The sequence below is a fragment of the Durotheca rogersii genome (genome assembly GCF_024521655.1).
Source record: "Durotheca rogersii strain YMJ 92031201 chromosome Unknown GGS23scaffold_5, whole genome shotgun sequence".
NCBI classification, from domain to species: Eukaryota; Fungi; Ascomycota; class Sordariomycetes; order Xylariales; family Xylariaceae; genus Durotheca; species Durotheca rogersii.
Genome location: NW_026251236.1, coordinates 279105 through 301966, shown reverse-complemented (window position 1 = coordinate 301966; position 22862 = coordinate 279105). Strand labels below are relative to the sequence as shown.

Genomic DNA, 22862 nt, shown 5'->3' with positions numbered 1-22862 from the left:
TATTGCGTATATTACGTATTAGCGGCTGTCAACCACCGTTACTCTCCCTTTCAAGGGCGCCAGCCTGGCCCCGGATCCCCTTTATCCTCCCATCCCCTCGTCCACCTAGGTCAGGTTGGTGATAGGTGTACCTAGGCTACCTACACGTAATTATCAGCAATTGTCTTAGTCGCCAGCCTAAAGAGATAGTTAGTAACGGACGCTCCACTGGTGCAAGTCGTATCGACGGGTCAAGTCTTTTGAGGTAGGCATTTCCAACGGCAATATACACGCACTGCCGCCAGCTAGCCGGGCTTCGCCCTAAAGCCGTGTTCTCTAGGCTCGCTGGAAGCCTGCCCTCGGTTAATAAGACCTAATTATTCGAAGCAACCTGACTGACTACGCCCACCCACGCATGGCAGACGATCTCGCACCCGCCACGTCCTCGGCCGATGTCTCTCTACCATAACCCCGTAAGATGCTGCACCCGTACGCCGCCACGACTCGTAGAATAAGTACCGGCGACAAATACAAACGATATATAGCACGCCCAGGCCAAGACTGTAGTCTCCTTTCGCCCACCGGATGACGGATGAGCCTAGATCTTAGTTCTCGAAGCTATACTTCAGCCAGCCACCGAGGGCCCGTAAACTCTCCCATCGCACGTTCTCGTCGGGGTCTCCCATGAGCTCCATGATGCGTGTCTTGAGGCCGAGCTTCTCCAGTTGGTATCTCTTCTCTGGCACCTCCTTCACGAGGTTGCCTACGTCATTGCAGGCGACGGCTAGCACCGCCTTGTCGCTCTCCCACGGCTTCCGCATAATCTCCACCAACTTCCGCGCAATCTCGCCATTCTCGTATTCGAGGATCTTTCGCGCATTCTCAGCCCAGAAGACGGCGTGGCGGTGGGGCGGTGACCACCTCAGGTGTCCCGATTGCACCTCGGCGACGTATTCGTCGAACGTAGTCTTGTTCTTCTGGTATTCTTCGAGCATCTCCGTGAGATTCCCCAGGTCCTCTTGCAAATCCGGGTCGGTCACGCGGCGTCCGCCGACATTCTGAAGCAACGCGGGGAGTCTGGCCAAGACAGCTATGGGGAGCAGTGTAGTGGGGTTGGCTTCGAGGAGGTTGTACAACGTCGATAAGATCAGGCGCGTGGTCTTCTCCTTTGGCGAAAGCCGCAGTAGCTGCGTGTATAAAAGAACGATATCGTATTCGCTGTTCTCACGTTAGTTCTAGGTGGCTCCTCACGTGCTGCTGTGTATGGGTTCTCGCCGTACTCATTCAGTTCGTCGCCGATGTCTTCCGCTTCGAAGCTTAGCTGCCAGAGAACCAGGAGGACGTGGTACAGGAGTTGCAATCCGACCCCTCCGCTTAAGCCCTCGAAGCCTCCGCTCCTCGTCGTAGTGTTCCCGCTCCAGAGAATAGCAGAGGATTCGCTGCCGACACCTGCGGCTTTTCGTAGGATATCGATTAGGGGTGTGACTGTCTCGCTTCGCTGCTTCCAGAACAGCTGTCGAGAAGATCGGCCGTAAAGGAGGGAGGAATACTCTACTATGGCGGTATCTTGCACGCCCGCGTCGCTCGAGTTGTTTACCAAACTGGAAAGGTAGCTCAGGACTAAGGGCAGGGCACGGGCCGTCGACCGCGACTCGTCTTTCGAATTGGCTGTGAGCGTAGCGAGCACGGTGGAGGCTAGCAGGGTGGTGGAATCTTCGGTGTTGGTCGAATGCGCAAGTAGCGGTAGGATATGTTGATACGGGTCCGAGTCCTTGAAGAGCGCCTTCGCCAGAGTCGGAACGCCTACGTACGTTATGTTAGCTACGAGCTGTCCAAATTGGCACATGCAACAGCTCGGAGCCTCGCACCTTCGAGCAGGTCATTCAGCAAGACCAGGTTGTACTGCAAGACGTCGGGGTGCTTGCTCGCGGACTCGAGAACACCCGGCGTGCCCGGTTCTCCCAGAAACAGTATTCGGTAACCGTCGAGGTCGCCCTCGACCACCCGGATCCTCTGCTCCTTTTTGACCTTGTCGACCGCCCTGATCTTAGCTAATTGGGCGTCGGTAATGGTACCTACTCTGACTGCGCCATCCCAAGGAATTGGTCGTTGGCGGATGTTGTTTTGCAGCCAAGCGAGGTACGGAGGAGGGTCGAGCGACATAGCGGAATGGTGGACAGATAGGTATCTAAAGGGGAGGGTCGGCGAATGAGCGGAGGAGTAGTCCGCCGGGGGATTCGGGCCCGGTACGAGGTGATCTAAGCTAGAAGGGCGGCCCGACTCTACGCAGGTGGACGGGACGACGCGACAGCGTGGCCGACGTTGTCTGCCCCGTGATATGTGACACGCAGGAGGTAGGGAGGGCAGGCAGCTACCGTGTCTATTTCGATAGGGTGGATAGGCGGAGGGATGGACAGACAGATGGGCGCAACAAGCGCCTTTTTCCAAGCACAACTCGGGATCGGGGTCGAGGAGGAGGAGATGCGGCACGGATGAGGCTTCGGTTTCGGGTCGTCAACATGGAGCTTAGCACTGGGTTGTCTGAACGATGCCTCCATGCGGTTTTTGGGAGGTCAGTCAGTTTTCAGATACGTACCTACCTAGGTACCTACCACCTACCCAAACGGTTTAGGTAAGCCAGACAAGGATCTTGCCCAAGTTTTTAAGCGGACCTGTCGTCATCAACAGAGGTACGTATATACATAGGTACCTGCCTACCTAGGGCAGGCGTATGAGTAAAATCTACGTGCATCTCAGGAGAGGAGCGATCGAGACTTGACGGATATGTACATAGTGAGTGCATCCATCTACCAGAACCCGATATAGAAGTCATGACATGCCTGCTTTAACCTACTTCTACTCACAGTTGGCATCCCGAGATCTCCTTGATCGAACATAGGGGGTGACTCCCGAACCACTCCGAGCTTAGGAGGTGCCTATATCATAGTGCCCAGCACTCGCGGTGTGTTCGACTTGTGGCCAGTCTCTCTAGATGGAGCATGGAAGCGTCTTAATTATCCTATCCTCTGTTTTCTCCTCACCCATACCTCTTGGTCATCTCCGTCCTTCTCGGTGCGGGTCCCGGACCCGGCTCCGACCCCGGCGCTCTCGGCCGGGCGCAACTGGACCTCCCACAGCCTCAGCTCGTAGTTGGCCCGATCCGCTCGCCCCGAGAACAAATCGAACGACCAGCCGTGCTTCGGGCAGGTGATCCCTGCGCTCAACGCGACGCCGAAGTCCTCGATGTCGAACGGGATGCCTTCGGAGAGGGGATAGGCCGAGTGTGGGCAACGCTATTCCTGTCATTGGTCATCGCATTCTCGCCCAAGCCGAGTTCGCACGAACGGCACACGACTACAGAGACATGCGTCGACGTATGTGCGTGTATGGAGTGCATATGCAATGGGCAGGGCAAGAAGCGGCCAGGTACTTACGTTGTTGATGGCATGGACCTTGCTCTTGTACCTGAATACAACCATCTGATCCCACAGCCCGCCTCCCTCGGAGCGCACTATCGAGTCGCCCTCGATCTGGCGCGCTTGGGAGCTGTCTGTCAGAGGGACATGGAAGACCTTACACCCGGGCGCCGAACCCTGGCCGGCGCAGGGGCGGTGCTCAGAGAGACTAGCGCTGCCCGACTCGGTGATGTCGGGGAACGAGGACGCGAGGCCGACGCAAAACCACGCGTCACCCTTGCGGGACGGGGTAGTGAAGGGCAAGGTCATGCCGTCTCAGCTCCCCGCGCGATTCTCCGATAACGTTGACGCCCGGGGCGGCGGGGGACTGCTTGGGCCTTTACGAGAGGTCCTATGGCTGCAAGTGGGTAGTAGATCTGGCAATTGGTGAGAAGGCTGCAACGAACGAATCGAAAAACGGCCATTTTTACGCGATAAGATCCTAGGCGACGGTATCTACGAATCGCGATACACCATCGCCCATCTAGCTAAAATGTGCGCAGGCAATTCGAAAGTAACAGCAACTTGACCAATAGCTTGGCTAACAATTGCGTGGAGATTTCCTCAACGAGACCTGCATTCTCTGAAACCCCGGTCCGGGTCGGAATGTGAGAGCTGAGTGCGGGCGGCAGAATTCAGGGAGGTTAGGCACGTAACCGCATCGCATCCCTCTGCCTCGAGAGACCGTCGCGGACAATATTGATGCATGCCTACTAGGTACCTACGTACGATGCATGCACACCTAGTCAAGACCAGACGCACACTGCTGCTGAGCGATGTCGCGGTCCCTTTCGTATTTCGAGATACGGCGGGGCTCCCTAACAATGGGTGCCTCTCTCGACGGGGCATGGCCAGTACCAACAGGCGGCAGCGCGAAGAGAGCAAATCGAGTTGCGGAACCCGTTGGTCCCTGCAGCAAACCACCACCGACTTGGAGGTATTGCTACAAGTGCGTAGTACGTACCCGTATAGGCTATACGACATCGCTAGCTGGGAGCAACCGCGCCCCTGTTTGAGATGTCTGATTGGCTAATAGCCCTAGCATAGCGCTTTATCGGGCTGTGGGGGTACCCAGGTACTTGGTTCGCGGCATGTACCGGGATACTTATGACACACGGGGCAGCGTTGTACCTCCCACACATAAATTGGGCGGTCCGGGTACGTGAGCCACGGCCACCACGCAGGTCACTACAATCGATTATCATCGCTGTTGCGACGGCACGGGCCACACTGTCAACACGGAAGTTTGCGCTGTTTCTTGTTTCTGCACGGGGCCTGTCCGGAGAGCTGTGCCAGCTCACCATCGCATAACAGGTGGTAAGTAGAGATACGATAGGGCTGTGATTCGAAAAGTCGACGAGAAGAAGCGTCAATTCCAATACGGCCCGACGAAAAGCAGGTGGGAGAGCCGTGTCGATTTCGATACTTATTTGCCAGAAACCGTCGGCTTGGTCCTGTCCACATGTGGCCGGTGAAGAGATCGCGACCCCTGCCACCTCCAACCCCCTCTGTTTTCTTGGGCAACTGGCGAAAACGCAACACCAGCCCCGCGGCATTTCGTAATCGCAGACCTTTTTCGCCCGTCGCCGTCTCTTCCCCCCGTCCTGAGGGAGGCTGGGAAGAGCTTGCAGCCCACCAGGCCAGAGAGACATGCATTAAGGAACGCACTCGAGCTCACCATCCTCGATCTCATCTCTTTCTCATCTCTTTTCCCTCTCTCTCCCAGCTTTTCCCACCTCCCACCTCTAGCTCGCCCTTATCCATATCCACCCGCTCGCCATTACGCATCCCGCTTTCTCTCGGGTTTGGGTGTGGTGCCGCCCTCGAGTCTCACCGCCGGCACTGACCATCACACAACAGTAGCAACACACACCGGTCGGCTGGGTCTAGTCTGCCCATCCTAGTCCGAGGCATCTGGGAAGTTGCTCCAGCCTTAGATAGCGAGTGGCATTTCCAACTGAAGAGAGCGCAGAGGTGGTAAGACGCCGGCTCTCATTGGCGTCGCGCGCGATAGGCTTGTCTCAAGTTCTCTCCAGACCACTTGCGCCTTGCCCGCATTCCAACGCCTACCACCAGCCGAGTCTGTTTCACCGTCAAACGTGCACACGATGCGACTCGTCCCGGCCGGACCCCTCTTCCTCCCTCTCCTCTTTGCCTCCCTCGTCGTCGCCCACCCTTACCCGCGCGACCATCTCCAAAAGGGCCGCGGCGCGTCCAGCGGTATAGCTGGCCGTGCCGACGCGGCCACGGCCGGCGGATTCGACTTCTACACCACTACCTGGACTGAGACCAGGACGTATACCAGCACTATCAGCTCTTTCGTCGGCGTCACCACACCGGCTTCGGGCGGCGCGAATGGAGAGCCCTGTGTGCCGCCCGAGGGGTCTGGGCAGATCGCCTGCGGCCCCATCTGCTGCGCAAACTGGCAGTACTGTGCTTATGAGGGCCAGTGCATGGCCAACGCTGGTGGTCCCGGTTCTTGGACCGAATGGACAACGGTCGGCGTCATCACGACCCAGTATTCGGCGCCGTACCGTGTCACAAGTGGTAGCACCATCTTGCAGACGTCGACCCCGACTACGACCGGTACCGCGGCTAGCGAAACTGCTTCCCCCTCCGACACCGCCGCCCCGGTTCCTGTCGAATCCACGAACGGCCAGTTGAGCGGAGGCGCAATCGCCGGCATCGTCATCGGCACGATCGCCGGCGTGATCCTGCTGCTGCTGCTCTGTTTCTGCTGCATCGCCAGAGGCCTTTGGGGTGTGTTGGCTGGTATCCTCGGGTTGGGCAAGAAGAAGAAGAGTACGGAACGTATCGAAGTCATCGAAGAACACTATTCGAGACGTGGCAGCAGGCACGGCAGCGCGTATGGCGCCGCGCGACCAGCTCACCGAACATGGTTCGGTGGCGGCGGAGGCGGCGGGGGCGGCGGCCGACCTTCGTCGGCCGGCGAAAGGAAGGAGAAGAGCTCGGGCGCCGGCCTTGGGATGTTAGCTGCCGGCCTCGGCGCGCTCGGCCTCCTACTCGGCCTTAGAAAAGACGACAGGCGCAGGCCTAGCAGCCATAAGCCCTCACGCAGCGAGTGGAGTAGTGGGTACTACACTGACTCCTATACTGCGAGCAGCCCTAGTGAGTTTATCCTTGAAAGAGGTAAACTCCGAGAGGGTGTTTACTGACCGAGATTGTCTAAACAGGTAGCCGAAGCTCGGATAGGAGAACGCGAGACACACGACGATCCAGGCAGTCGAGAGCCACGAGAGTTTCCAGGCACTCGGTTTCCAGGCACTCTAGAGGACCGCGACCCTCAAGAACATCGAGAAGCTAAGAGGCTGTGGTAGTAGTAGCCGACGACCGAACCTCCTCCTCCTCCTCCTTTCCTCCTCCCCTGTACCTTATGAAGACCACCCTTTTCCAAACGAAGACTATACGTAGCCGACCCCGGCACGGTTTGCCATTTCTCTCCCTCCTCGCACCGGTATTCATGCACATAGTACTATAACACACCAAATCACATCACAAACGGCGTTCTGGGAGGAGGAGTTCAGGTAGTTGTTCCTTTACCCTAGAGACCAAGAGGATTTGTTTGTTTATTCGCTTTCCCCCCTTTCTCTTTTTCTCTTTTCTCCTTTATGATGCCAACGACCTCGATTCGATCGGGCCCACGACACCAAGTAAAACCAACATTTAGCAATTCTCCTCACAACCCCCCACCCCTGATCCCTTAATCCTATTTGCCGACGGAGGGAGATGGAGATACCGTCGGAAATAGAGGGGAGGAAATCCTGTAATGACAAAAAGACACTCTCACGGTTTGATGTACATAAGACACGAAAGTAATGTTGAATGCGGCGAGCAGGGGGGGAGGAGGCGGACGAGATCAAGGGATAATGAATGAAAACCGGGGCGAGCAAAGCGGACGGAGGAGTGAGGGCTTCAGAGGGAGGGGGGGCCGGGGGACTGGCCTCTCTCCCTCTCCCCCCTTGGCTTTTGCTCGCCCCGGGAACGAGAGACGGGACCGAGGACGCGTGGACGAAGAGGAAGGAAGAGTCTCCACGCGAACGGACGATTAGACGAGATGAGATGGCCGAGTAGGAAGGATGAGCTCCCCCAAGGGGCCCTTCGCCGAACGAAACGAATAAATGCTGATGAGATTTGCACTGCCTTTGCCTGACTTGAGTGCATCCGGTCTCGCCCGCAACAGCTGTGATATGGGCATGCTTCACCCTCCTTTTCTATCGTGTGTGTGACTTTAGAGGCAAATAAGTGGGCTTCTGCCTTCCGAGGCGAGAGGCTATATACCTATAAGTATTTTCACTCACACCCGTTGTCGTCTACTTTTACCAGGTAAAGAGAATGCCTCCCCGGCGACGCTGAGAGAACCGGGGCATTTTCTTCTCTTGTTTTACTTATTCGTTTTATCTGCTAACTCTCGGGTATCCCCCCGTCTCGCGGCGGCTCTACTTAGACATACACTAATAGGATAGGGTGTAGGAGGGCGGGGGGGTGGTCCCTCAAGATGTGATCTCGTGGGGAAAAAAAACCTCACAATGTCGCGCATAGGGAGGGAGGAAGACAGGCTGCGGGCGCGATGTGTTGTTATATCCTCGTGGTCAGGACTGGGTTAGGTATTTGGTTCCGTTTTCGTTTTTTGTTGGTTTCGCAGCTATGTTTCGCTACGTGACATGCAGATGAACCCCGGCGACTCCGTAATTGAGACCCTTGAAAGCAAAAAGAAACCATTATGCTCCGCGCGCGCGCGCGTCTATTCATCCGCCGCGACGTGGCCCTTCTCGGACACGTACATGCCGTCCAAGAACTAGAAAATCATCCTTTGGTTAGCGAACATGACCATACCGGGTAACGGTGCGAGAGGGTCGACGGCCGGGGCGGGGGTGGATTCGGGAGAAGTGCCCACCTTTCGGATATCCTTGTTTCGGACTCGGCAGATCTGTTGGATGTCGGCGGCACTTTGCGAGACGTTCTCTAGGGAGTTGCCCCAGAGGATCAGCTCGTCCTTCTGGGCTGATGAGATCTCAACCTCGACACCGGGGTGCATGGTTACTCTCCGGACTAGCTTCTCTCCGATGAAGTTTCTGTCGTCGCGATATCAGCCACTTCCCAATTCCTTACGCGGCTGGCCCGTTGCGTGCGTTCCCCCCCGCGGGGGCGGGCGGACGGGTATTCGACAAGGGCCGAGAAGACATACCGGATCTCGACTTCGAAGACACCAGTCTCGCTGTTCTTCTCGATGTTGACATTGATGGGAAAGTGGGCGTAGACGTAGCGCATCTTGTACTTGAAGCCCTTGGTGACGCCGACGATCAGGTTGTAGATGAGCGTTCGGACGGTTCGAAGGGTGGCGACATCCTTCCGCGACCCGTGGTGGATCTCAATGCCGATTACGTTCTTCTTAGGCCGCGAGAAGTTGACGGCGATATGGCTTAGGTCCTTGGATAGCTTTCCTATTTATCCCATCAGCGTTCCTTGCGCCCCGGAGCGGTAGGCCGACCCTCATATGCGGTGAACGGTGTGGGGTGGTCTTCGTACCTCGGGGGCCCTCGACTGTGACGTTGCGGGACTTGATATGGACCTTGACTATCGTTCGGCGGAGCGCATGTCAGCGAATTGCTCGTCTGGTGCTGATGCGGATGCTACCGCGAGGCCTGAGCTGTCTTTCTGTGCCAGCAGCTCCACCACGCATCTCCTTCTTCCCGTCCAGACACATAATCCCCCTCGGCAAACGTACCTCCCTCAGGAATCTCTAGGGTCTCGAGACTGTGGATGTATCGCATCTTGGCGGCGCAGGCGGAAGAGGAATCGGAGGCCCTGGAGGGAATGAAGAAGTCGTGATTAGCTTGCGAGGGTTACCAGAACCAGCGAGTAAATAAGATAACCAGGCCGACAACCAGCTGATCTCGGGGATGCTGGCAATGCGCTGGGGGTTGACGTACCTGGGGGTGAAGGTGAAGGCGTCTTAGATAGGTGCAAAAAGGGAGTAGAGAGAGGCTCACCACTGGTCAAAGTCGCAAAAATCAGTCGAGCAATTGAGGAAATTTGGTGTGTGGGCAAATCGCTAAGCTACAGGCCGAGTACCGCCGTACCTTAGTGATTGTCGATAAATTGGTCGACGCAATTAGGGCTTCTCTCGCCGACGTGGGGTAACATGTGGCTGTGGCGGGCGAGTTATGTGTGGCTTGGGAATATGTAGAGGTACTACGTACCTAGGTACCTCCCAATTAGGGGTATAACGGAATAACTCGGGTTCCCGATGACGAAGACAATGGGAGCTCAAGCCAATCCAGGTCGGGAGGCATGTACGTACCTTTGAATCGGGAGGAAGCTGCAATTGCGCAGTAAAAAAAAGCGGGACGTGCCTGCAGGGTGCAAGTACATATGTAGTTACCTAACATAGCAAGTGCGACTCGTTCGCAAGCCCGTGAGGGAAGCAGCTTCGACTTCTCGACGAGCATAGACACGAACCGTCCCACCCGCCCCGAAACCATCCCAACCTCCCCTCAAACCCGCCGCGCCCGTATCCCTCGACCGACCGACTGACGTCCCCTTGGCTCGGCCAATCTCGCCCAGCATGTCCTATTTCTTCGCCACCCCTGTGGACATAGACATTGTCCTCGAGGACAGCGACGAGCGCCAGGTAGTAGACATAAGGGAAAAGCAGCGCCGCGAGAAGGCGCCGCTGTACATGGACGGCGAGTCCGTCAAGGGCCAGGTCACAGTACGCCCCAAAGACGGGAAGCGCCTGGAGCACACGGGCATCAAGGTTCAATTCATCGGCACGATAGGTTCGTAAGAGAGATGCTATACTCCCGCGCGACTACAGCGAAGTCGCCTGCTGTTCTGAGAGAGAGGAGAGTGGCAGACAGGCAAACAGAAAGCGAGACAGAGACATATGCCCTTCTATTCCTCTTCTTGGTTTCTGCAGTTGCTTACTTGCTCGCTTGCTCACGCGCCTACCGCAGAGATGTTCTTCGACCGCGGCAACCACTACGAATTCCTCTCGCTCAACCAGGAGCTCGCGGCGCCGGGCGAGCTCCAGCACCCGCAGACCTTCGAATTCAACTTCAAGAACGTCGAGAAGCAGTACGAGTCGTACAACGGTATCAACGTGAAGCTGCGCTACTTCGTCCGCGTCACCGTCGCCCGCCGCATGGCCGACGTCATCCGCGAGAAGGACCTCTGGGTTTACAGCTACCGCATACCGCCCGAGTTGAACAGCAGCATCAAGATGGATGTCGGTATAGAAGACTGTCTCCACATCGAGTTCGAGTATAGCAAGAGCAAGTACCACCTCAAGGATGTCATTGTCGGCCGCATCTACTTCCTTCTCGTTCGTCTCAAGATCAAGCATATGGAGCTGAGCATCATCCGGCGCGAGACCACCGGTGCCGCCCCGAACCAGTACAACGAGAGCGAGACCCTCGTACGCTTCGAGGTTAGCTTTTACTCTTACTCATTCCCACTCCTGGCACGCTACTCCTACCTCTATAATTGTCCGAGCTGACCAGGGCCCCGGCCTCGTCTCCAGATAATGGACGGCTCCCCCTCCCGCGGCGAGACCATCCCCATCCGCCTCTTCCTCGGCGGCTTCGACCTGACGCCGACCTTCCGCGACGTGAACAAGAAGTTCTCGACGCGCTACTACCTGAGCCTCGTCCTCATCGACGAGGACGCGCGGCGCTACTTCAAGCAGTCCGAGATCATCCTCTACCGGCAGGCCCCCGACGCCGCCAACAACACCGACCCCCAGACCGTCGTCTCCGTCCCCGAATCTACGCGCCAGATGCCGTTACCCAGACATGAATGATAAAGCGGAAAGAGAAAGAAGATGAAGCTGGATAGAATTTCTTTTTCTCTCCTCGACCTTATCGACTGAATGACTGACTGACTGACCGACTGACTAATCCGATCCGACCCACTGTACATTCCTCACCCCAATCCTATTCCAGTCCCAGGTCGAGCGTTGGAGGCAAAACGGCGTTTACTGGTCTCTGTAATTTATGTAGCATGCGGTTATGACCAAGCAGACAGGGAGGGAGAGAGAAGGAGAAAGCCAAGGCGTTACTCGCGATGGATCACGTAGTTTTTTTTCTTCCTTCTTTGGGTTAATGCATCTAAGATTTGTATTCCCTCCCCCCCTTACCTCCCTTTTCCCGCCGTGTTAACGCAGAGGGAAAAAAGAAGAAAATAACAACATGAGCCCGAGGCGTAGTTACAATTCGGGAGGTATCATCTCGCAGTCGTAGTACCAGTAGTCTTCCCGCATAGTCGTACATTATGACCTATCGCCGTTCCTGATATGGCGCCGCGGCACGGCACGGCACGGCGCTATATTATAAATCTTATCTAATCGTTATCTCACAAGATCTCCATCTCGTCGTCGGCCGCGAACCCGAACTGGTTGTTGTGGATCGCGGCGATGCGGTCGAGCTCGTCCTGGTACTCCTTCCGGATGTCGGCGAGGGTGACGACCTTGCGCTTCTCCACGACGGGGGCGGCGGCGGCAGCAGCAGCAGCAGCAGCAGCGTCGTCCTTGGCGTCTTTCGCGTTGGCGGCGGCGGCGGCCGCGGCGACGATTGCAGTTCGCGCGGAGCCGCCGGCCTCGGTCGTGATCCAGGCCTGCTTCGGCTCGACGCAGCTCAGCACGTTGATGAGCATGAGGTACTGGCGGGTGACGGCGGTGTCGAGCATGTCGTCGCCGGCGACCTGGTCGCCCTCGCCGAGCTGGCGCAGCTTGTGGATGCGGTCGAGCAGGACGGCGGCGGCGCCGCGGTAGTCGTTGCGCCGCACGCGCCACGCGTACAGGATCTGGTGGTACGGCACGCCCGTCACCACGTCGGCCGCGTCGCGGCAGTGCTGCGCCAGCACGTCGTCGACGGCCCCCTGCAGCCCCGGGAACGGCAGCGCCACGAACTCGGCGTTGTGCAGGTTGTCGCACATGCGCTGGATCAGCGCCCGCAGGCACGACATCTGCAGCGCCCGGTCCTTCATCGCCACCAGCGTCGCGTGCGCCAGCTCGAACTGCGACGTCGCGATCGCCCCGCTGAAGAGCCGGCACTGGATCTCCGTCCGCGCCTTCTCCGCGTCCTCGGTCCTGCTGTTCACGAACTGGAGCGCCAGGCGCGAGAAGTCTATCACGTACGAATACGCCTTGTGCTGTTCGAACAGGGCCACGATGTGGGCGTAGTAGCGTGGCAGTCCCGCGAATAGCAGGTTCCACTCGGTCTCGTCGAGGAGGCCGCTGCTGTGCTTGTCGGGTTCCGCTTGAGGTACACCTGTGCGTATCATCGTTAGCCGGGATATTCCGAGGTCGTCGTCGACCAACTTACTCATTCCGTATGCCGCCTTCTTGAAATATGTTGACGCGGATGTGTAGTCCTTCAGAGCGAGGTGAACGCGGCCCTGCACATAGGTTGAGAACGGATCCTCCTTGCAAAAGGGGTTCAGCTCGGCGGCAAGATCGGGTCGGTCTCTGACGAGCAGGCCGCACTGGATGTACTGAGGTTGCAGCTCGATGTTACTACTAGGAGCACAAAGATCAACCACGATGCTCGTGATAATCGCCGGCATCGTCTCCGAGACGGCCGAGTCGAGCTCGGGCAACCCCAGAAGGTGTCCCACATTGCCTTCGAGCGCCGTGATGACCCTGTGATCATCGACTTGTCGCTTCGGGGCAACCGGGGAGTTGCCGGACACCGAGCTGGGCCTGTCTGCCTTGGGGAGCGGCGCCGATATCTGGGTGTTGGCAAGCCACCGGACGAGTTCTAATCTCCGTAGGTACGTCAGCAGGTTGCGGTATACTACGCCGATCTCTACCCTGTTATGAAGAGCATCCTCGGGGCGGTCGAATTCGAACTCCATGTGAACTAGGAGAATCAACTGGCTGAAGCAGACGTTCCATTGGAGCTCGGCCATATCTTGGACTGCCCTGACGATAATCCTCCGCCCGAACTCGGTGAGAGGATGCTCCGTCGGGTGCTCGGCATCCCAGGTCTCGTCGCAGACTTCAAGCAGGCGCTCGTAAAGGTTAGTCGTCACCAGATTGAAGTTTGGGCCGAGCACGTCGGTCACCTGAGCACAGTCTTCGTCGGATATCTGGCGCCAGAATCCTGCCTTGTCCGAGAAGAACTGTATGCGTTCTTGGTCCGTCTTGGGCGACTCCTCGAACATCTCGGAGCGCAGGACGGAGCGGCAGATCTGCAGCATGCTATCGGAAAAGCTGTCGAGGAAGTTGAGGCCGGAGGTAATGAGAGACGGGCCCTCGTTGGAACCCTGGAACCTCGAGGTCGGGTTGTGGCATATCTGTTCCAGCTCGCTGCATTCCCGGATGGCGGAGATGCTATCGGCGCATACGACCCACGGAATCCCCGATTCCGATTCATACGACAGGGTCAAGGCCTCGCCCCTTGGCTTGTCGAGCTCAAGTAGGATCCGGTAAAACTTTCGCCACTGCGTTTCGCTGGAGGCTCTGAATTGTTCGTGCTCCATGTCGCCAGACGAGGTTTTGTTCAGAGATGCGGTTGCTGCGATGGCGGAGCAAATCGACTCCGCAAGGCCCTGGCCGTTACGAGATGAACCGCCACCCTGTCTTCCCACCACGCCTTCGTAAGCTGCTATCGCGGCTTCGATGGTTGCTCTTGGAAACCTCCCCGGGAAGAGAATAAGCTGTAACCACCTTTCGGTGGGGTCGACAGGATCCGACGGGCTAGATGCTTGCGCCGTCGGTATGACTGTGTCAGAAAACACGGATCTCCAGCCATGCTGCCACGCCTCCGGGAGGTTATCTGCCTTGAACGATAGCTCCTGTACTCGGTATGCCATGTTGTTCTTCCACAGAAGCCACAACCGGTACCCGTCGGACGGCGAGCATTCTATGACCCTGAAATCTGCGAGAGTCCAGACGTCCGACCCCAGAGGCGGTGTAGGGATGAAGCGCTCTGTAGAGAAGGTAACAGTTACGTCGACAGAATTCGCGTGGTTAGATTGCAGCAACCAGAACTTGAACTCTCCAGAACCGATGGGAGAATACGTCACGCAGAGTCGTTTCCCTTCAATGCTACCCGCGATCTGCATCAAGTTCGTCTGTGACGCATCGAGCTGCCACTTTCCCGTCTCCTGCGGGTCCCGCTCGGCATCCAGCAAGTCCATGGTGCCGAGAATCTGCCCGCTATTCAGATTCCAGACACGCAGGTGGTGGTCGAGGCAGACAGTGAAGAGAAACGAGGCGTCGTCGAGCCCCAGATCGGTGTGGACCGCGGAGGCGGCGGCCTTGATGTCCATATCACCTCGGCCCCCGAGGATGCTCCGAAACCAACCCTTTGCATTATAGAACGTCTCCTTCCAGGGCGGGTGAGAGACTAAAGGCTTGAACGTTAGACTCGCAGGCGGTCAGAGAGCAGGCAGGTATCGGGGCAGACGAACCATTGTGTGTTGTGTTTCTGTCATACCGGACGTGGCCGCCGTCTGAAGTGGTGACGACCAGCTGATCGCTATTGACGGCGATGAGCCGGTAGGGGTGTTTGAAGTTGCGGAAAGCATTGGGCTGGTAGATACGGCAAGCATCCCCCAGTCCCGTCTCGACGAAGGAGCGCTTGCGAAAGGAGTCAGGCCGCAGAAAGAGGGTGTAGAGCTGATTCGCGGTGTCGAGCACGAAGACGCTGACGGCGTCGTGATCGGGGGCGTCTGAGAGGGCGATGCAGGTAGGTCGGATGGGATGGTAGAAGTGAAAATTCAAGATAAGGTTGGCATCGGATGCCTTCTTCGGCTTGTAGATATCGGCCGTCCGTATGCTTAAGATGGTGTTATCGCCGCCCAAGACTCTCCAGAGGAAGGCCCTCGGGAAGCTATGATATTTCCTGTAGTAAATAGCGGACGCCGTCGCTCTTGAGGCGTCGTTCCTCGCGGCGGCCTTGGCCGATTTCGCGGGCTGTCGCTGGCTCCATCCTTGCGAATTAGAGGTAGGGAGCTTGATGTCGACGCTGTAGGCGGTGGTAGACGGTTCTAGGCTTATGCGCGTCTCCTTGAAGAAATACGGCACAGGAGCCATGGCGGGCCCGTCGCGCTGCGTAGAATTACTGTTGACGGCTGGATTGGAGATTTCGGGGCGTGGGAGCGACGCGGGCGCGAACGGTAGGAACTCAGGGCGCAGCCAAACCAAAAAGACGGGAGTCACAATAGCTCGAGTTATCGATAAACAGGGGTCGGTAGTCCCACTTAAATAGCAGCTGTCCGACAGCTGGAAAGGTTTGGCCACAACCCACCTGCCGCGTTTCGTGCCAAGGACCTACCCGATCCTTCTTGCCTGACGAGGACAGGGAAGGTATTAGCTTGTTAAATTGTTCACGTGCTTCCGCGACTTCCGTCTATTTTCTCGTCACTTTTCGCGTCAACGCGTCCCCCCTCCCTCTGCCACGCTCCAAGCTGCCTCTTCCCTACCCATAACCAGCTTTCTCCCCGGTCTTTTCTCTCCCGTTGCCCGTCTCGCCCTCCCGCCACACAAGTTCTTACCAAATACCCAGGACGGAAAAGAAATACATTGCCTACAATAACGGCAAGACTCGATAGCAAAATATAGAGAGAGAGAAACTAGGTAAACATCGAAAAAGAGAAGAAAAAGAAGAAAAGTAGGGACGGAAAACGTCCGTAAACACCAGCAGATATGGCAGAGGAGTATGAGGAAAGCATGAATGAGGACCAGAGTGGAACGACCGGTCCGGGTGCGCCGACACCCGTCTACGCGCTCGAGGTACCTTCCAAGTCGCCACGATCTCTTGTGGAGCGTACTGACAAGGGAACAATGTGTTAGGGTCTCGCCGGCCTGACCAAGCGCGACTGTCAGCTTCTCGCCGAGGGGGGCTTCCAGACGGTCGAGGCGGTCGCGTATACGCCGCGGCGAACGCTGGAGCAGGTCAAGGGCATATCCGAGCAGAAGGCTGCCAAGATCCTCGCCGAAGGCAAGTCATTGCATGTTCATCGTGAACTCCCCCTCCCCCAGAAAAAGAAGAGACACCTAGATCGGCCATAGGCCACATGGCACAGCTACGGGAGACGTCGCTAACATGTCGAACAGCGTCCAAGCTGGTGCCCATGGGCTTCACAACCGCGACGGAGATGCACCAGCGGAGGAGCGAGCTGATCTCGATCACGACGGGCTCGAAGAACCTGGACACGCTGCTCGCCGGCGGCGTCGAGACGGGCTCGGTGACGGAGCTCTTCGGCGAGTTCCGCACGGGCAAGAGCCAGATCTGCCACACGCTCGCCGTCACCTGCCAGCTGCCGTTCGACATGGGCGGCGGCGAGGGCAAGTGCCTGTACATCGACACGGAGGGCACGTTCCGGCCGGTGCGGCTGCTAGCGGTGGCGAACCGGTACGGGCTGTCGGGCGAGGAGGTGCTGGACAACGTGGCGTACGCGCGGGCGTACAACTCGGACCACCAGCTGCAGCTGCTGACGCAGGCGTCGGCGATGATGTGCGAGACGCGGTTCTCGCTGCTGATCGTGGACAGCGCCACGTCGCTGTACCGGACCGACTTCCTCGGGCGCGGGGAGCTGTCCTCGCGGCAGACGCACCTGGCCAAGTTCATGCGCATGCTGCAGCGGCTGGCGGACGAGTTCGGCATCGCGGTGGTGATCACGAACCAGGTGGTGGCCCAGGTGGACGGCGGGCCCAGCGCCATGTTCAACCCGGACCCGAAGAAGCCGATCGGCGGCAACATCATCGCCCACGCGAGCACGACCCGCATCAGCCTCAAGAAGGGCCGCGGCGAGACCCGCATCGCCAAGATCTACGACAGCCCCTGTCTCCCCGAGAGCGACTGCCTCTTCGCCATCAAGGAGGACGGCATCGGCGACCCGGCCCCCAAGGATATGGAGAAGGACTGAGAGGAACGGCTGCGCGTTGGGGACTCCCCATCACCACCACTACTAACAGGTACCTAACTACTAATACTGCTGCTACTCCGCTACTATCCCAGACGGCTCGGATGATGCGGGGGGGGGGGGGGGGGATTTGGGGGAAATGAGATGACTATTATATACGACTAGACCGGTCGGGGCTGTTTTTACACGCGAGCGGGGTGCATGGCTTTTGGCGTTTCGAAGGGGGCGACGAGACGCATGCTCAAGTCCTTTTTTTTTTTCCTTCTCATTGTTCTTCCTCGCGAGATGTGCCCACGTGTATGTATGTATGTATGTATGTATGTATGGCGGGTAGGGCAGGTAGGGTAGTTATACCTGGGGGGCGCGGTCCCCCATTCTAACGGCACCGGTGCGTCTCGCGAGAACCCAGCCCTGCGTGCTGTCGCGTGTAGCTTGCGTGGCGAAGCACTGCGTGGGCGGCATCGGGGCGGGCCCGAACCGGCCAAGCCCCCCGTGAATCCCGCGATTCCTTCCCTCCCCTCTCTCTTTTTGCGTCTCCTCGACCCGTTGCCGTCCGCCTCGCTACCCGCCAAGGCCTGCACGCCCAGCGGGGCTTCTCCGCCGCCCACCCCCCCGGACCGCGACGCCAGGACGGGTCTCCCGCGCACCGCAGGGATCGCCCCCCCAGCCCGCCACCATCCGTCCCGTGTCTCCAGCCGATCCAATCCACCGCAGGCTGGCTGGCGCCCCCGCTGCGCAGTCGATGTAAGTCGAAGCCGGAGCAATTGATTGATTGGTTTCTCCTGCTCTTCTCGAAAATCAAATCATTCATCCCCCCTCCCTCCTCCGTCTTTAGGCATGCAGGTATACCCAATTGTCGCCGGCGTGCCAAGTCTTTTTCTTCCTTTCGGTCCGTCGAAGGAGTGTGAGTGAGACTGAGCCGGAGAATGCTGTGTCTCTCAAGAGTATACCTACTTACTTGCCTACAGCGGTGGGCATGTCTGCCGACGCCCACCCCTCTCCCTCTCCCTCTCCCCCTTATGATCAAAAAAAATTTTCCTTTTACTTAAACCTCTACTGTCTTCGAGGGGTCACCAGTCACCGCAAATCTATCTCGTTTTTCAGAAGCTGCCTACACGACAAGGTATTTAGATTGGCAGATGAGCGACAAGCTTACGCCCGTCGGAATCAAATTAGTCGGATTACTTGCGTATGTGAGTGATCGTAGTAATGGTAGGTAGGTTAGTTATCCCGGCGCAAAGTTCGCCTCCCCTCTCCTCGCAACGACCCTCTCGCATGCAGGAAATCTAATAGAGAATTATTCCCCAGGATACTGCCTCCTCGTCACGCTGCTGTACGAACGCCAGTATGAATGCGGCGCACCTCTTCATCTGGATGCGATTACCCCCCTCAAGATTCGCCCGAGCAAAATGCAGTCTACATCGTTTCGCGGGATATGGACTCGCGACGAGCGACAACGTCAAGGGCCAGCCGCATGGTGTCATCACGACCGTGGCCTCTATTCTGGTGATTCTTCGCTTTCTCCGTCGCTCCTTTGCATACGGTCTCCTTACTTAACGAGGACTAGACATTATCTTGACGATCGATCGCGGCCCTTATGAGCTCGGCTATTACTGTGGCTCCTCGGCTGGACATTCTCGGCGCCATTTTGGCTTTGGGGCTGGTCGAACGTACCAGCAGGTAGAAGTTCAAACCCCGCATTGACTCTCCTGATGGTCGTGTTCGCGTAGGCGTCACCCGAGTACGTACGGTGGGGTATCGGCCTATTGGCCGCTAACGGGGGCCGGGAAATCGGCGGCGATGAACCGGGGGTCTGTGTTTCACTAGGATGTCGCGTCTGCTTAGCCGGCGTGTCCGAGAGAGAGCCCGCGTTCGACGGCGGCGACCCTACATCATCGTGAAGGGGGTGCGTCCGAACCATGGGTATACCAGAGCGGCGGGAGGTGGGTGTGTAGCGCATGTTCGAATGGCCGACGTCCTCCTCCGACGAGGTTGAGTTGCGCCCGACCGTGGTCCTCGGGCGTGAGGATGTCGAGGACTGGGAGCTAGATGACGAATTTGTCGGAATGTAGGTTTCAACCTGCCGAGGTCTAACGAAATTGGCCTCGAGCCGGTTCAACGTCTCAGCATCGAAAGATGCGCCACCAGAGGTATCAATAGTTCGACGACGCGAAGAACCCTTGGGTTGGTACGTAGGCCGCCCAGGGGGGAGGGATGCCCTGGCCTGGGTCTGGTTGGCGTCGCTCGGGATGCGCCGTTCAGAGAGACTAGTCGGAGTGATCTGTGGGCTTGGTTGTGGGCTTTGCGCAGGCGTTGGCTCGACCTCGGTCACCGTCATCGTCGAGTGCCGAACACCGCCCGATATGACCATGTCATTTTCTCGTTCTTTGCCTTTCAGCCTACCATCCGACTCGAGCGTCGACGACGAGGCGAACGACGGGCTGCTTTGACCGAGCCCCACTGGTGTGCTGGGCCTCGATATCCAGATACCGTCCACCTCTATGCCGCTTTGTATTGCGCGCACGCCGAACGGGATGTCCGCCCGCTTTCCGACGGGGAGGCCGCTCTTGCGCATCTCCATGTGCCTAATCCTCTTTTCTTCGTCGAGTACGGTATGCTTCTTCAGATATCTGCTCAGCCACCACAGCTTGACCAAGCCCGCCAGGAATACTACGACGATGGCCGCGGCGAGCACCTTTCCGCGTGTGAGCAAAGGGCGCAGAGAAAGGAGTAGGGAGAACAGGGGAGAGGGCCAGGGGTCTTACAAAGGTCATCTGCTGCCATAATTCCCAGTTGACGAAGAAGTTGATGTGTGCCATGTTTGGATGCTCGGGGGTTCGACGACGCCCCAGTTAACAAAATTCAAGCGAGAGAAGATGGTGGGAGAAGAGGTGGAGGGAGGGGGGAGAGGGGAGATGGGGGAGTAAAAAACGAGTGACCCGCGGCGCAATCCAGAATAATGATGAGGGTAACGAAAGACGGATGGTCCAATATGGCACCACCAGAGAGAGGGGGCGGATAGCAGACGGGGATAGTGAAGCAGAACGAGAGGCCCGTCACCGGAGGGGAGCGAGCGGAGGGGGGGGATCCAGTCACGTCGACGGACCGCAGCCAGTTAATACTTTTTTTTTTGTTGGCCGCACAAGTGGAGACAGACTGGATAGACGAGACGCCGAGGAAGCTGCAAGGTACTTCCTTCTGTCGTACTCGCCTACCGGTCGTGCTTGCCTTGCGCTTCGTATAATGCTGGCCAGGGAGGCAGTCGCAATCGAGGACGGTCTGGGCGTCTGGGCAACCGCGAGTTGACTAGTCTTGCTGCTTCTCCCCTCGTCTTTTTTATTGTTTTTTTTTCCTTATATATCTTTTCCTTTCCCGGTGTTTTTATTTATTTTCAAGTGAACAGATGCGACGGGAGGGTTGAATAGCGTCAGTCGCTCACAATCTCCGCCAGAGACGATAGGAGCAAGAAGAGCCTGAACCAGAATTGTTCGTTAGTTCAATATCGCTGACCCGGCGGTCTGGTCCGGGTATCAGATGGGTCTCTGGCGACTTGTGTTGTGCAGCTCTGTGTTCGGCCCGAGTAGACGTTACGGTCAACAGCAAACTTGGGCACAGGTCCCCTTTTTATTTCATTTTTTTAAAGTCTCTTTTCCTACCCGCGCCGCCGGAATACGAAGAGGCTTGTCAGGCCGTATCGTGCACCGTCGAGGTATCCACGACGGATGCGATCTGCTGCTGAGGGGTGGCGGCAGCTGGCTGCCGTAGGGCTGGGGAGCTGAACAAAAACACGATCCGCCTACCTCGCGCCGGTACCGATCACTCTCGCGACGTTGCTAAAGGCGAGCTCAAGAGGGACCCAAGAGTACCCAAGAGAATCCAAGAACAGCTTGGCCCAGGAAGATGTCGACGGGTTTGAGGTAAGCTTCAAAAGAGGACCAACCCACTGAATATATGAACCTCGCAGTCTCCCCTGCGGGGACAACTTCACCCTCATCCTTTTTTCCTCTCTTCATTCCATTTTCTCCTCCCTTTTTTTTTCCCTCTCTACCGAAAGCCGGGTTGCCGTCGGGCCACCAATGAAGGTCCCGAGCTTGAATGGGTCTGGTGGTCGATATAGGGCCGAGAGGCGTTATATTGATCTGGTGTCCCTGGCGAGCTTATGTTAGGAGAGGCCCAATAAGCGGCAACTTAAGAAGGCCGGTGGATATAGCCGCGAGAGAGAAACGCGCGTTCCTGAACAAGGGTGGGTGAGATCGATAGATCCAGAGCAACCTACGGTTCTGGGCACGGGAGAAGAACATCGAAAGCACGCGATGGGACGTCTACATGGCGCGGGCGGCGCAAGGGGACAGGCGACCTAGAGTAAGCAAGCAGATGGAATCGTCGTTCTTACGCAGTCAAACGGGCAAACTCTTTCCAATACCTACCTACCCCAAACTTGTGCAAGCTGCAACTGAGGGAATGGCCGGGTCGCGACGCAGATGCCAGCAGGACGAGCGGAGTATCTAGGGATCCGGTTACTACCCAACATATGGGGTCTGCTGACGGGGAGATGAAGCTGGTGCTGTGATATTTACGAAAACGACGCTATCCCAAGGGAACGAACAGTGACAGGACATAAACGCCATCGCGCCATGCCTCCCGCGCGGGGAGCGGCCTTCTCGGACGATCCTCGCGGGTACCCAGCTCACTTCGATCCACCTGAGTCTGTTACCAACGAAGTGCTACAAGGTCTTGGATACAAAAAAAAAAGGACCCACAGTGGAGAGGGGAGAGAGCGGGCAATCCGGGTTTGCCTGCATCGCGATCCCCAGACGTGGACGGACATAACATTCCCTTTTTTCACGACAGCCTGTGCACCGGTGCAACCGGAGTGGGTTGACCGGCTGAGGCCAGGAAAAGCCTGGCACCGGCTTGTATGGAAGCACGGTCTCGTATACATGCCTACATGGCTGACAATTGCAGTGAGAAACTATGACACGATGTCATGCCAGCATGCCACCCCGAGGGAAGAACAGAAAGAAGAAAAAAAAGGGGGGCTGCAGCTAGCCGGTGCGGTGCCGGGTTGGTGCGCACATCGACCTGCAGAGTCGCGAGAGTATGCTCTACCTACACCAACAACAGAGTAGGAGTTCAGCGGTAAGCAGGTACCTGAAGTAAAGGTATCCGGACATGTATGGCTAGGTGGACTTTACCCGGAGGCAAAGCCTACCGTGGCGCCGTGTCGTCCCGTGTCGCCCCGTGTCGCCCCGTGCGCGCAGGATGGGACCCCAATGGACCAGCCCGTGCGGCCATGGAGATGCAGATGCTGACATATAAATAACTACCTAAGCAGTGCCCACGTACCCCCTTGCGCCGGCCAGGAGGCGAGCAGGAGACAGCGAGGGAATCAATTTCGGCGATGGAACGTCGCGATCTTGCCCACGTATGGTTACTTTCCTCCTTGTTGTCGTTCTCGATCTCTCACGTTCTCGCCTAACGCCAAAATAGCTCGCGAGTCTCGATTCGTCCTGCTGGAGCACCCTTGCCTACGTC

At 57.4% G+C, this 22862-nt stretch overlaps 9 protein-coding genes across 9 annotated transcripts; 3 read left to right on the top strand and 6 right to left on the bottom strand.

Moving 5' to 3' along the window:
* Positions 1-584: 584 nt before the first annotated feature.
* GGS23DRAFT_594597 (ARM repeat-containing protein) lies at positions 585-2142 on the bottom strand (the record flags this gene model as incomplete). The annotated part of the gene is made up of 3 exons (XM_051518191.1): positions 585-1197; positions 1260-1782; positions 1848-2142. The coding sequence occupies 3 exons, from the start codon at positions 2140-2142 to the stop codon at positions 585-587; spliced, it is 1431 nt and encodes a 476-aa protein (XP_051373753.1).
* A 760-nt stretch (positions 2143-2902) lies between these two features.
* Positions 2903-4089, bottom strand: GGS23DRAFT_406111 (uncharacterized protein). Its single transcript, XM_051513622.1, has 3 exons — positions 3866-4089; positions 3414-3811; positions 2903-3272 (listed from the first exon to the last, which is right to left on the bottom strand). The coding sequence occupies exons 2-3, from the start codon at positions 3702-3704 to the stop codon at positions 2994-2996; spliced, it is 570 nt and encodes a 189-aa protein (XP_051373752.1). The 5' UTR covers positions 3705-3811; positions 3866-4089; the 3' UTR covers positions 2903-2993.
* On the bottom strand, positions 4063-5314 carry GGS23DRAFT_405855 (uncharacterized protein). The gene has a single exon (XM_051513620.1). It carries the CDS (start codon positions 5084-5086, stop codon positions 4421-4423), a length of 666 nt encoding a protein of 221 aa, XP_051373751.1. The 5' UTR covers positions 5087-5314; the 3' UTR covers positions 4063-4420.
* On the top strand, positions 5315-6683 carry GGS23DRAFT_405928 (uncharacterized protein). Its single transcript, XM_051513621.1, has one exon. The coding sequence runs from the start codon at positions 5543-5545 to the stop codon at positions 6608-6610; it is 1068 nt and encodes a 355-aa protein (XP_051373750.1). The 5' UTR covers positions 5315-5542; the 3' UTR covers positions 6611-6683.
* Positions 6684-8095: 1412 nt separating this feature from the next.
* On the bottom strand, positions 8096-9407 carry GGS23DRAFT_557384 (60S ribosomal protein L9). The gene is made up of 5 exons (XM_051515706.1): positions 9181-9407; positions 8982-9029; positions 8641-8896; positions 8350-8527; positions 8096-8250 (listed from the first exon to the last, which is right to left on the bottom strand). The coding sequence occupies exons 1-5, from the start codon at positions 9224-9226 to the stop codon at positions 8197-8199; spliced, it is 582 nt and encodes a 193-aa protein (XP_051373749.1). The 5' UTR covers positions 9227-9407; the 3' UTR covers positions 8096-8196.
* Positions 9408-9865: 458 nt separating this feature from the next.
* GGS23DRAFT_405836 (vacuolar protein sorting-associated protein 26) lies at positions 9866-11532 on the top strand. Its single transcript, XM_051513619.1, has 3 exons — positions 9866-10234; positions 10412-10884; positions 10978-11532. The coding sequence occupies exons 1-3, from the start codon at positions 10021-10023 to the stop codon at positions 11254-11256; spliced, it is 966 nt and encodes a 321-aa protein (XP_051373748.1). The 5' UTR covers positions 9866-10020; the 3' UTR covers positions 11257-11532.
* GGS23DRAFT_557377 (nucleoporin Nup120/160-domain-containing protein) lies at positions 11352-15577 on the bottom strand. The gene is made up of 3 exons (XM_051515705.1): positions 14871-15577; positions 12779-14806; positions 11352-12724 (listed from the first exon to the last, which is right to left on the bottom strand). Exons 1-3 carry the CDS (start codon positions 15493-15495, stop codon positions 11808-11810), a joined length of 3570 nt encoding a protein of 1189 aa, XP_051373747.1. The 5' UTR covers positions 15496-15577; the 3' UTR covers positions 11352-11807.
* A 185-nt stretch (positions 15578-15762) lies between these two features.
* On the top strand, positions 15763-17442 carry GGS23DRAFT_557375 (DNA repair protein rhp51). The gene is made up of 3 exons (XM_051515704.1): positions 15763-16194; positions 16255-16402; positions 16519-17442. Exons 1-3 carry the CDS (start codon positions 16108-16110, stop codon positions 17328-17330), a joined length of 1047 nt encoding a protein of 348 aa, XP_051373746.1. The 5' UTR covers positions 15763-16107; the 3' UTR covers positions 17331-17442.
* A 1448-nt stretch (positions 17443-18890) lies between these two features.
* Positions 18891-20450, bottom strand: GGS23DRAFT_405536 (uncharacterized protein). The gene is made up of 2 exons (XM_051513618.1): positions 20093-20450; positions 18891-20022 (listed from the first exon to the last, which is right to left on the bottom strand). Exons 1-2 carry the CDS (start codon positions 20144-20146, stop codon positions 18898-18900), a joined length of 1179 nt encoding a protein of 392 aa, XP_051373745.1. The 5' UTR covers positions 20147-20450; the 3' UTR covers positions 18891-18897.
* Between the last annotated feature and the right edge of the window lie 2412 nt (positions 20451-22862).

Excerpts from the sequence above, each read along its gene's own strand:
- GGS23DRAFT_406111 (XM_051513622.1), bottom strand. The coding sequence starts at position 3,704 with ATGACCTTGCCCTTCACTACCCCGTCCCGCAAGGGTGACGCGTGGTTT. Across the intron at positions 3,273-3,413 it reads AGGTCCATGCCATCAACAAC|CGTTGCCCACACTCGGCCTA; the intron begins GTAAGTACCTGG and ends TGACAGGAATAG.
- GGS23DRAFT_405855 (XM_051513620.1), bottom strand. The coding sequence starts at position 5,086 with ATGTCTCTCTGGCCTGGTGGGCTGCAAGCTCTTCCCAGCCTCCCTCAG.
- GGS23DRAFT_405928 (XM_051513621.1), top strand. The coding sequence starts at position 5,543 with ATGCGACTCGTCCCGGCCGGACCCCTCTTCCTCCCTCTCCTCTTTGCC.
- GGS23DRAFT_557384 (XM_051515706.1), bottom strand. The coding sequence starts at position 9,226 with ATGCGATACATCCACAGTCTCGAGACCCTAGAGATTCCTGAGGGAG. Across the intron at positions 8,897-8,981 it reads CACAGTCGAGGGCCCCCGAG|GAAAGCTATCCAAGGACCTA; the intron begins GTACGAAGACCA and ends TGGGATAAATAG. Across the intron at positions 8,251-8,349 it reads GAAACAAGGATATCCGAAAG|TTCTTGGACGGCATGTACGT; the intron begins GTGGGCACTTCT and ends ATGATTTTCTAG.
- GGS23DRAFT_405836 (XM_051513619.1), top strand. The coding sequence starts at position 10,021 with ATGTCCTATTTCTTCGCCACCCCTGTGGACATAGACATTGTCCTCGAG. Across the intron at positions 10,235-10,411 it reads TCAATTCATCGGCACGATAG|AGATGTTCTTCGACCGCGGC; the intron begins GTTCGTAAGAGA and ends CGCCTACCGCAG. Across the intron at positions 10,885-10,977 it reads AGACCCTCGTACGCTTCGAG|ATAATGGACGGCTCCCCCTC; the intron begins GTTAGCTTTTAC and ends CCTCGTCTCCAG.
- GGS23DRAFT_557377 (XM_051515705.1), bottom strand. The coding sequence starts at position 15,495 with ATGGCTCCTGTGCCGTATTTCTTCAAGGAGACGCGCATAAGCCTAGAA. Across the intron at positions 14,807-14,870 it reads CAGAAACACAACACACAATG|TCTCTCACCCGCCCTGGAAG; the intron begins GTTCGTCTGCCC and ends TCAAGCCTTTAG. Across the intron at positions 12,725-12,778 it reads GAAGGCGGCATACGGAATGA|GTGTACCTCAAGCGGAACCC; the intron begins GTAAGTTGGTCG and ends TGATACGCACAG.
- GGS23DRAFT_557375 (XM_051515704.1), top strand. The coding sequence starts at position 16,108 with ATGGCAGAGGAGTATGAGGAAAGCATGAATGAGGACCAGAGTGGAACG. Across the intron at positions 16,195-16,254 it reads CACCCGTCTACGCGCTCGAG|GGTCTCGCCGGCCTGACCAA; the intron begins GTACCTTCCAAG and ends ACAATGTGTTAG. Across the intron at positions 16,403-16,518 it reads TGCCAAGATCCTCGCCGAAG|CGTCCAAGCTGGTGCCCATG; the intron begins GCAAGTCATTGC and ends CATGTCGAACAG.
- GGS23DRAFT_405536 (XM_051513618.1), bottom strand. The coding sequence starts at position 20,146 with ATGGCACACATCAACTTCTTCGTCAACTGGGAATTATGGCAGCAGATG. Across the intron at positions 20,023-20,092 it reads TATGGCAGCAGATGACCTTT|GTGCTCGCCGCGGCCATCGT; the intron begins GTAAGACCCCTG and ends ACACGCGGAAAG.